Here is a 12148-nt window from a genome sequence, read left to right as displayed (position 1 = left end):
CAGGGGCGGTCAAATATTTTTTTTCTTTTTTTTTTACTTTTATATCACTTTTTTTATTTTTATTTATTTGTAGCTTGTCGCTTACTTTTTTTTATTTTTGTATAATTTTCTTATTATTTTTCTTATTCTTTACTTTTTAAGTACTTTTTTATTTTATTAATTTAATTTAATTATTATTTCTTATTATTTTTTTATCAATTTTTTTCACTTTGTGTGATAGCAATTGGAGGTGACACGTTCTCTTTATTGACCCTGTCACCTCCAAAACAGGAGTCCTAGCACTGTGCTCAAACTCCTGTCACAGCTGAGATGGGAAGAGCACTGTATGTTACGGGCAGCGGGGGAATCCATGCCACTGCCGCCCCTTGGCACCCTGCCGCCCCAAGGCCTGGCCTCAGTGGCCTTGTGGGAAATCCGGGCCTGTTTCTGCCCATAACACAAGGACATACTGATAATTTGATTGGTGTATTCCTGAACTAAATGTGAGTCTGTATGATTGGTAAGGGCATACATTTTCTTATATTAGGATTGATAAATAAATACATTTTCTCATATTAATGAAAACAATAAGGAAAATACATTTCGATACCTTAACAAAGTCGTAGGTACACCCGTCCGACGGCTCGACGTCAAACACCAGGAACTTGAGGGAAATGTGGAATCCTTGGGGGACGGCGAGGTTCCAGGCGCTGTGATTGTTGTTGGGGTAGGTTTTGGGGTAATTGGGGGAGGTGATGAGCCCATAGTGAGGTCTCTTGGCTGGAGAGCAGGACACGCCTCCAAGAAGAAGAAGAAACAAAAAGAACCTAAACAACAAAGTAAAAAAAACAAGTTTCATGTCTGGGACACCTATGAGATCACAAAGGTAGAACTTCTGTCACTTGTTTATTGCTGTCGCTAGGAGGATCTTCCTTTACTTTTTATGGACTGGCGGGACAGGAAATGAGTGTAAAGGTCCCACCAGGACAGGTAGCGCCACAAACCAGCCCCGGGTCTTTTCTCTGGTGCAGAGCCGCTGGTACTTTTGGGTTTTACCTGGAGAGCTGGCACCACAGCCAATCAAGAGGCAGTTCTCTTGATTGGCATGGATTTAAATTGTAGGCAACACGGGGCTTAGCGTACGAGGAATTCACCACCACACCTAAGATCCAGCATGGGGCTCGGCGTGACTGGATCCTCATGCCGAGTGTCTTTGGTACCTACAACTTCTTCGAGGATCCTTCGTTCCACTACCTGAGATCCAGTGTCTGGGGGCCGCATCTGTGGCTGCCTCCAGCCCCCCAGTCAGGGGCGGACTGACCATTGGGAGTCTCGGGCACTGCCCGAGGGCCCCATGCCATTAGGGGGCCCCATCAGGGTTGCCAGGCTCAATAAAACCAGGGATGTATGGAAAAATCTGTGTTTTTTTTTACATCTGTCCCTGATATGTCCTAAACCGACATGCTTTTGATGTGAAAATCCTAAAATTTTAGCTGCCCTGCCTCCTGGCATTGTGGCCACCTGTAAGCCCGGGGGCCCCATAATCTTCTATTGCCCGGGGGCCCCATGAGTTGTCAGTCCACCCCTGCCCCCAGTGTAAGGTGAACAGATTTATTTATTGGCATACCTGATTCCAACACTGACCACTACACTGATTCCAACACTGACCTACCTGATTCCTACACTGACCTACCCGATTCCAACACTGACCTACCTGATTCCAACACTGACCACTACACTGACCTACCTGATTCCTACACTGACCACTACACTGACCTACCTGATCCCTACACTGACCACTACACTGACTTACCTGACCCCTACACTGACCACTACACTGACCTACCTGATCCCTACACTCACCACTACACTGACCTACCTGATCCCTACACTGACCACTACACTGACCTACCTGATTCCTACACTGACCACTACACTGACCTACCTGATCCCTACACTGACCACTACATTGACCTACCTGATCCCTACACTGACCACTACACTGACTTACCTGACCCCTACACTGACCACTACACTGACCTACCTGATCCCTACACTGACCTACCTGATTCCAACACTGACCACTACACTGACCTACCCGATTCCAACACTGACCTACCTGATTCCAACACTGACCACTACACTGACCTACCTGATTCCTACACTGACCACTACACTGACCTACCTGATCCCTACACTGACCACTACACTGACTTACCTGACCCCTACACTGACCACTACACTGACCTACCTGATCCCTACACTCACCACTACACTGACCTACCTGATCCCTACACTGACCACTACACTGACCTACCTGATTCCTACACTGACCACTACACTGACCTACCTGATCCCTACACTGACCACTACATTGACCTACCTGATCCCTACACTGACCACTACACTGACTTACCTGACCCCTACACTGACCACTACACTGACCTACCTGATCCCTACACTGACCACTACACTGACCTACCTGATCCCTACACTGACCACTACACTGACCTACCTGATCCCTACACTGACCACTACACTGACCTACCTGATTCCTACACTGACCGCTACACTCACCTACCTGATCCCTACACTGACCACTACACTGACTTACCTGACCCCTACACTGACCACTACACTGACCTACCTGATCCCTACACTGACCACTACACTGACCTACCTGATCCCTACACTGACCACTACACTGACCTACCTGATCCCTACACTGACCACTACACTGACCTACCTGATTCCTACACTGACCACTACACTGACCTACCTGATCCCTACACTGACCACTACACTGACCTACCTGATCCCTACACTGACCACTACACTGACCTACCTGATCCCTACACTCACCACTACACTGACCTACCTGATCCCTACACTGACCACTACACTGACCTACCTGATCCCTACACTGACCACTACACTGACCTACCTGATCCCTACACTGACCACTACACTGACCTACCTGATCCCTACACTCACCACTACACTGACCTACCTGATCCCTACACTGACCACTACACTGACTTACCTGACCCCTACACTGACCACTACACTGACCTACCTGATCCCTACACTCACCACTACACTGACCTACCTGATCCCTACACTGACCACTACACTGACCTACCTGATTCCTACACTGACCACTACACTGACCTACCTGATCCCTACACTGACCACTACATTGACCTACCTGATCCCTACACTGACCACTACACTGACTTACCTGACCCCTACACTGACCACTACACTGACCTACCTGATCCCTACACTGACCACTACACTGACCTACCTGATCCCTACACTGACCACTACACTGACCTACCTGATCCCTACACTGACCACTACACTGACCTACCTGATTCCTACACTGACCACTACACTGACCTACCTGATCCCTACACTGACCACTACACTGACTTACCTGACCCCTACACTGACCACTACACTGACCTACCTGATCCCTACACTCACCACTACACTGACCTACCTGATCCCTACACTGACCACTACACTGACCTACCTGATTCCTACACTGACCACTACACTGACCTACCTGATTCCTACACTGACCACTACACTGACCTACCTGATTCCTACACTGACCACTACACTGACCTACCTGATCCCAACACTGACCACTACACTGACCTACCTGATCCCTACACTGACCACTACACTGACCTACCTGATTCCTACACTGACCACTACACTGACCTACCTGATTCCTACACTGACCACTACACTGACCTACCTGATTCCAACACTGACCACTACACTGACCTACCTGATTCCTACACTGACCACTACACTGACCTACCTGATCCCTACACTGACCACTACACTGACCTACCTGATCCCTACACTAACCACTACATTGACCTACCTGATCCCTACACTGACCACTACACTGACCAACTTGATTTCAACATTGACCACTATACTGACCTACCTGATTCCTACACTGACCGCTACACTCACCTACCTGATTCCAACACTGACCACTACACTGACCTACCTGATCCCTACACCGACCACTACACTGACCTACCTGATTCCTACACTGACCACTACACTGATTCCAACACTGACCTACCCGATTCCTACACTGACCACTACACTGACCTACCTGATTCCAACACTGACCACTACACTGACCTACCTGATCCCTACACTGACCACTACACTGACCTACCTGATTCCTACACTGACCACTACACTGACCTACCTGATTCCTACACTGACCTACCTGATTCCTACACTGACCACTACACTGACTCCTACACTGACCACTACACTGACCTACCTGATTCCTACACTGAACACTACACTGACCTACCTGATTCCTACACTGACCTACCTGATTCCTACACTGACCACTACACTGACCTACCTGATTCCTACACTGACCACTACACTGACCTACCTGATTCCTACACTGACCTACCTGATTCCTACACTGACCACTACACTGACCTACCTGATTCCTACACTGACCACTACACTGACCTACCTGATCCCTACACCGACCACTACACTGACCTACCTGATTCCTACACCGACCACTACACTGACCTACCTGATTCCTACACTTACCTACCTGATCCCTACACTGACCACTACACTGACCTACCTGATTCCTATACTGACCACTACACTGACCACTACACTGACCTACCTGATTCCTATACTGACCACTACACTGACCTACCTGATTCCTACACTGACCTACCTGATTCCTACACTGACCTACCTGACCACTACACTGACCTACCTGATTCATATACTGACCACTACACTGACCTACCTGATTCCTACACTGACCACTACACTGACCTACCTGACCACTACACTGACCTACCCGATCCCTACACTGATCATGGGGGACAGGCTGGACCACAGGAGTCCCTGGGCAGGGGGGGGGGGGCAACACAGCACACTTGACTCCAGGGCATAGGGGCATTCTATGTCTCTACTGACCCCTATGCACCCCACAACTCCAGTGCACCCCAGAGCATCCTGTCTCTCTACTGACCCCTATGCACCCCACAACTCCAGTGCACCCCAGAGCCTCCTGTCTCTCTACTGACCGCTATGCACCCCACAACTCCATTGTACCCCAGAGCATCCAGTGCCTTCTAGTGATCCCTTCTCACCCCTATACACCCCATCACTGCAGCGCACCCCAAAGTATCCTGTCTCTCTACTGACCCCTATGCACCCCACAACTCCAGAGCACCCCAGAGCATCCTGTCTCTCTACTGACCCCTATGCACCCCACAACTCCAGTGCACCCCAGAGCCTCCTGTCTCTCTACTGACCCCTATGCACCCCACAACTCCAGAGCACCCCAGAGCCTCCTGTCTCTCTACTGACCCCTATGCACCCCACAACTCCAGAGCACCCCAGAGCCTCCTGTCTCTCTACTGACCGATATGTACCCCACAACTCCAGTGTCTTCTAGTGATCCCTGTGCTTCCCTATGCACCCCATGACTCCATTGTACCCCAGAGCATCTAGTGCCTTCTAGTGATCCCTTCTCACCCCTATACACCCCATCACTGCAGCGCACCCCAAAGTATCCTGTGTCTCTACTGACCCCTATGCGCCCTGTGACTTTAGTGCACCCCAGAGCGCACATCAGAGGTGCGCCAATTTTTCAGAGGAGCGCCAATAATAGGAATCTTAGAGGTGTGTGAAGTATGGATTTCCTATCTACAATTATTAGCTGAATATCATTGATACAATTATAAATCTTCATACATCAGACCTTCCCGGGCCCCCTGTGTCGCTGGGCCCCATCGCGCTCACATGATCTGCTAAGTCTCTAGTTTTACCTTTAGAGGTATCACAGCTCATTTACTAAAAAATACTTTTTATTTAGCATTCGTAAGACTTTTCTTCATACTTTATACGTTTAAAAACCCATATGGTTTTAAACTGAATAGAGAGATTGTGAGCTCCTGGGGGCGGGGACTGATGTGATATGTACAGTGCTGTGTATATTGGTTGCTATATAAATAGCTATGATAAATAAACGAATAAATAAACAATAGGATACAATTGTATCATTTAAACACAAGTAGAACTTTTAAGGTACAAAGTCGGGGAAATTTGTGGACCGATAACTTCCATAATTCTGGAATTGCTGGAAGCTGCACCGGTGGAGCCTCTGAACAGATCATCTCATCCTATTCTGCAGACTATTACATCTCATCCTATTCTGCAGACTATTACATCTCATCCTATTCTGCAGACTATTACATCTCATCCTACTCTGCAGACTATTACATCTCATCCATTCTTACATTTAATCCATGTGACGGGAATACTTACATTCTCTGCGCTCTTGCGGGTTTATTCCTTTAGAAATGAAAGTTTCAGCAGCAAACGGCGGATGGGTCGGGGGGGGGGGAGGGGGGGTTGGGTTGGACGGAGTGGAGAAGAGGAGGAGATCAGAGGGGTGAAGAAAACATTAAAGTGACCCAAAATCTCTGCCGGAGTTTCAGTCCCTGTCCTGTGCTGACCTCTGCTGTACAAACGGAGAATTACAGCCTGGCCACGGAAATTATAGACACACCGAATGCGACTTTGAAATCGTGCGAAGTCGCACAATCAGGCCTGGGACAAGGGGCGGGCAGAAGGGAGGGCTGTGGTATCATGTGAGCAGGGCCGGATTCGAGAAAAGGTCAAAAAGGGCTTGGGTAGCCATCCGGGGGCCCTGGGGACCTCTTGGCCCTATAATAAAAAAAATAAAAAAAAAAACAAAGAAAAAAAGGGGGGTTGCCATCCGGCCCTGGGGACCTACGGGCCCTTTAACCCCTTCCCGACCGCCGCATGTAAATGTACGTCCACAGAATGGCACATACAGGCAAATGGGCGTACATGTACGTCCTTGCCTTCTAGCGGGTGGGGGGTCCGATCGGGACCCCCCCCCCCCCCCGCTACATGCGGCGGTCGGATTCCCGCGGGGAGCGATCCGGGACGAGGGCGCGCTATTCGTTTATAGCCGCTCCGTCGCGATCGCTCCCCGGAGCTGAAGAACGGGGAGAGCCGTATGTAAACACGGCTTCCCCATGCTTCACTGTGGCGCTGCATCGATCGTGTGTTCCCTTTATAGGGGAGACTCGATCGATGACGTCAGTCCTACAGCCACACCCCCCTACAGTTGTAAACACACACTAAGTGAACACTAACTCCTACAGCGCCACCTGTGGTTAACTCCCAAACTGCAACTGTCATTTTCACAATAAACAATGCAATTTAAATGCATGTTTTGCTGTGAAAATGACAATGGTTCCAAAAATGTGTCAATTGTCCGAAGTGTCCGCCATAATGTCGCAGTCACGAAAAAAATCGCTGATCGCCGCCATTAGTAGTAAAAAAACTTTTTTTTTATAAAAATGCAATAAAACTATCCCCTATTTTGTAAACGCTATAAATTTTGCGCAAACCAATCGATAAACGCTTATTGTGATTTTTTTTACCAAAAATAGGTAGAAGAATACGTATCGGCCTAAACTGAGGGAAAAAAACATTTTTTATATGTTTTTGGGGGATATTTATTATAGCAAAAAGTAAAAAATATTGAATTTTTTTCAAAATTGTCGCTCTATTTTTGTTTATAGCGCAAAAAATAAAAACCACAGAGGTGATCAAATACCACCAAAAAAAATCTCTATTTGTGGGGAAAAAAGGACGCAAATTTTGTTTGGGAGCCACGTCGCACGACCGCGCAATTGTCTGTTAAAGCGACAGCAGTGCCGAATCGCAAAACCTGGCCTGGGCATTTAGCTGTCTAAAGGTCCGGGGCTTAAGTGGTTAATAAAAAACAAAAATAAGTAGATAAAATATATATAATTTCTTTTTTTTTTTTAATAAAAAAATAAAAATTTCAAAAAAAGGGGGGTTGCCATCCGGGCCCCTGTACTGCCTGTACCCCCCTGATGGCGGCCCTGATTGGAGGTGTGCTGGGAGTGGTGATTTGGGGGGGGGGGGTATAGAATAAAACTCAGACAACGTCATGAATTGAATATTTATAATTACAGGAAAATAATTGGCTTCTGAAGATGAAATGACGAGGCGTGTTGAAGTTTCTTCTCCAACCACATTTAGGAAAAAGACAAATTTACCCCCCAAAAATACGAGAAGTGAGACATTGTAACTCATTGGCCCAGATTCAGCATAGCTTGCGCTATATTTGCGGGGGAGCAGGGCAACGATTTTGCCCCGCGCCCCCGCAAATATTTTGCGCTGCCCTCGATTCACGGAGCAGTAGCTCCGTGAACTGCGAGGGCGCGCCGGCAAATTTGCCCGGCGTAAGCGCGCGCAAGTTAAATGATCCCGCCGGGGGCGGGAATCATTTAAATTAGGCGCGCTCCCGCGCCGAGCGTACAGCGCATGCTCCGTCGGGAAACTTTCCCGACGTGCATTGCGGCAAATGACGTCGCAAGGACGTCATTTGCTTCAAAGTGAACGTGAGTGGCGTCCAGCGGCATTCACGAAGCACTTACGCAAACGACGTAACATTTGAACGTCGCGACGCGGGAGCGGCGGTATACTTTAGCACAGGCTGCCCCTGCTATTAGAAAGGGCAGCCTTGCGCTAAAGTAGCCGTACGGAAACTCCGTACCTGGCTTGCGCGGGGCCCGCGCAAGCTTGTGAGTCAGTGGTAGTATGCAATTTGCATACTACACGCTGATACACAATGGGAGCGCCCCCTAGCGGCCCCCGCAAGAATGCAGCCTAAAATCTGCGAGGCATAAGAGCCTTATGCCGCGCAGATTTTAGGCTGCAGTCGGTGTAACGAGGTTCCTGAATCAGGAGCACTCGTTACGCCGGAGCAAGTAAGCAATTGCGCTGTGTAACTTATGGTTACAAGGGCGCAATTGCTTCTTGAATCTGGGCCATTGAATATTGGAAGTCAGGAGCACATTTCTGGGTCCTGAACATCCAATGACGTGTTGAGTTTTCTTCTCCAATGACATTTCGTCATGAAGACAAATTCCATCGATTCGCTGTGAAATCTCGATTGATAAAATCACTGGATCCTCCTTATCAATAAGATCTGTTTTGTAATATGGATACAACTATTGATAAAGGATCAGCAGAGTATTGGCTTCATATTGATACATCTACTCTGACATGTGAGGGAAGGTCATCCAAGTACTTTTCAGAGATTGCCGTCACCTTGAATATTGGGGGGAGGGGAGGGTAATCTGGTGGGTTTTACAGCGATTGAGACTCACTGGGGGGAGATTTACTAAAACTGGAGAGTGCAAAATCTGGTGCAGCCAATCAGCTTCCAGGTTTTTTTTTTTGTCAAAGCTTAACCACTTCAGTCCCACTAGGGGGCGAGGAAGGGGTTAAGTGTGTCCTAGGGAGTGATTCTAACTGTGTGGGGGGCTGGGCTACCAGTGACATGACACTGATCACCGCTCCCGATGACAGGGAACAGACGATCAGTGTCCTGTCACTAGGCAGAACAGGGAATAGCCTTGTATACATCCCCCCGTTCTGCCGCTCTGTGACATGATCGCAGGACACCGGCGGACATTGAGTCCACGGGTCCCGCGGTCACGGTCACAGAGCTCGCGCCCGCACAGCGTTTTTTTTTAACCACTTCCCGCCCGGTCAATGGACAATTGACGTCCGGGAAGTGGTTGTGAAATCCTGACTGGACGTCTATTGACGTCCTGAAGGATTTTATGCCGGCGCACATCCGTGGGAGCGCGCGGCGATCGGTGATGCGGGGTGTCTGACACCCTGCATCTCCAATCTCGGTAAAGAGCCTCCGGCGGAGGCTCTTTACCGCGTGATCAGCCGTGTCCAATCATGGCTGATCACGATGTAAACAGGAAGAGCCTTTGATGGCTTTTCCTCACCCGTGTCTGACAGACGCGAGTAGAGGAGAGACGATCGGCGGCTCTCCTGACAGGGGGGGTTTGCGCTGATTGTTTATCAGCGCAGCCCCCCCTCGGATGCCCACACTGGACCACCAGGAAAGCCCACACTGGACCACCAGGGAAGGGCAGTAAAAAAAAAAAGGGGGGCAGTTAAAAAAAAAGAGAATAGATGCCAATCAGTGCCCATGGCGCACTGACTGGCAACATGGGACAACATGGCACTGGGATAAACAAGTGATGCCATCAGTGCCACCGCTCAGTGTCCATCAGTGCCACCCCTCAGTGTCCATCAGTGCCACCCCTCAGTGCCCATCCATGCCCAGTGCCCACCTATCAGTGCCAATCTGTGCCACCCATAAGTACCCATCAGTGCCGCCCATAAGTGCCGCCCATGAGTGCCCATCAGTGTCGCCTATGAGTGCCCAGTGCCGCCTATCAGTGCCCATCAGTGCCGCCTTTCAGTGTCGAACAGTGCCACCTCACCGGTGCCCATCAGTGCCACCTCATCGGTGCCCATAATCGAAGTAGAAAACTTACTTATTTACCCCAAAAATGAACAGAAAAAAATAAAAATACATTTTTTTTCAAAATTTTCGGTCTTTTTTTAGTTGCGCAAAAAATAAAAATCGCAGAGGTGATCAAATACCACCAAAAGAAAGCGCTATTTGTGGGAACAAAATGATAAAAAAATTGTTTGGGTACAGTGTAGCACGACCGCGCATTTGTCATTCAAAGTGCGACAGCGCTGAAAGCTGAATATTGGCCTGGGCAGGAAGGTGCGTAAGTGCCCCCCGGTATGGAAGTGGTTAAAGCAACGTACAGGTACGGTGCTTTGCCCACAGGAGCCATTCTGGCGGGCATTATTCGACGGGGGCATTTCTCGTCACAACACCGGCTTTCAGCTGCTGCAGAGAGAGCCATACAGGGGATCGGTTCCAGCAATTGCCAACCCCTCCCCTGCCACACCCATCACCCTCCCTGTCCACATCTGATTCACCCTGCTGGCCTGGGCCCTGTACAGGAGGACTGGTGGCCCTGCTTGCGGCTGGCTTTCAGCTGCTGCAGAAAGCCATACAGGCGAGCAGTTCCAGTAATTGCCCCCCACACCAATCAGCCTCCCTGTGCACCATACATTAGCTGCTGCTGCCCAGGACACCCTGTGTGTGCCCCCCCCCCCCCGCAGCCCTCTTCTTCCCATCGGCAGCAACAAGCACACAACAGGATGGAGAGTGGGGGAAGGGTCCAGTCATATTTACCAGCCCATTCCTTTCTTGAATGAACACAACGGGTGATCGTTACTGATCATCACTGTGTTCATACCTGAAGCATTGTCTGTGTTGGGGCCCCCGTTTCTAACAGCAGCCCTATCCACAGAGCTGCACAGGATTCTAAGTGCTCCAGTTTTAGTAACCCACCCCCCCCCCCCACTGAGCAATAGTGAATTGGGTTATCATAGCTGTCACAGATCTCTGTACGGGGAATGTGTTCAATAAGAGGTTTCATAATTCAGAAAGAATGAGCCAACTGCGAAAAAATTCGTTCATTTTCGTTTCATTCGTTTTTTTACTTTTTTCGGAAAGTCTGAAAATTCGAAAGTTCGGAATTCGAAAATTCGGAATTCTGTAATTCGGAAATTCGAAAATTCAGAATTTTTTTAATTTCTGAAATTTTTAATTTCTGAATTTCGGAAATTTTTAATTTCCGAAATCTCGAATGTTCACATTTCCGCATCTCCAAATTTCCAAAAGTCGAAATTTCGGAAATTCGACATTTTGGAAATTCAAAATTTCGGAAATTCGAAATTTCAGATTTCGGAATCTCCAAAATTTTGAATTTTCCAAAAATGTGTTCATTTTCATTTTTGTATCATTCATTTTTTAGCTTTTTTCGGAAATTCTGAAAAATCAAGAGTTCGGAATTAGAAAATTCTGACATTTTTGAATTTTTGATTTCCAAAATTTTAGAATTTCCGAAATACAGAATTTCCAAATTTCCGAAACTTAAAATTTCAGAATTTCCGAAATTTTAAATTTCAGAATTTCTGAAATCTCGAATTTTCACATTACCTAATTTCGAAATTTGGGAAATTCGAGCTTTCGGAAATTCCAAATTTCCGTAATTCAAAATCTCGGAGATTCGAAATTTCAGAAATTCGAAAATTTAAATTAGAATTTCGTCAAAATTCGTTAAAAAACAAATTCGGAACTTCCAATCTTTCTGGATGCTAAGTGGTGTTACTGTAGAATTAT

The 12148-nt window shown here is 47.9% G+C and overlaps 1 protein-coding gene across 1 annotated transcript in view; it reads right to left on the bottom strand.

Annotated features, from left to right (window-relative positions):
* C1R (complement C1r) overlaps positions 1-6402 on the bottom strand; it is a 44182-nt gene extending 37780 nt beyond the window's left edge. The window contains exons 1-2 of the mRNA XM_040361206.1: positions 6331-6402; positions 590-806 (exon numbers count right to left, since the gene is read on the bottom strand). Of these exons, the coding sequence (XP_040217140.1) occupies positions 590-806; positions 6331-6332 (219 nt within the window). The 5' untranslated portion in view covers positions 6333-6402. The remainder of the gene's footprint in view (positions 1-589; positions 807-6330) is intronic.
* Positions 6403-12148: the final 5746 nt, after the last annotated feature.

Source organism: Rana temporaria, chromosome 8 (genome assembly GCF_905171775.1).
Source record: "Rana temporaria chromosome 8, aRanTem1.1, whole genome shotgun sequence".
NCBI lineage: Eukaryota > Metazoa > Chordata > Amphibia > Anura > Ranidae > Rana > Rana temporaria.
This window is presented reverse-complemented; position numbering and strand designations above follow the sequence as displayed.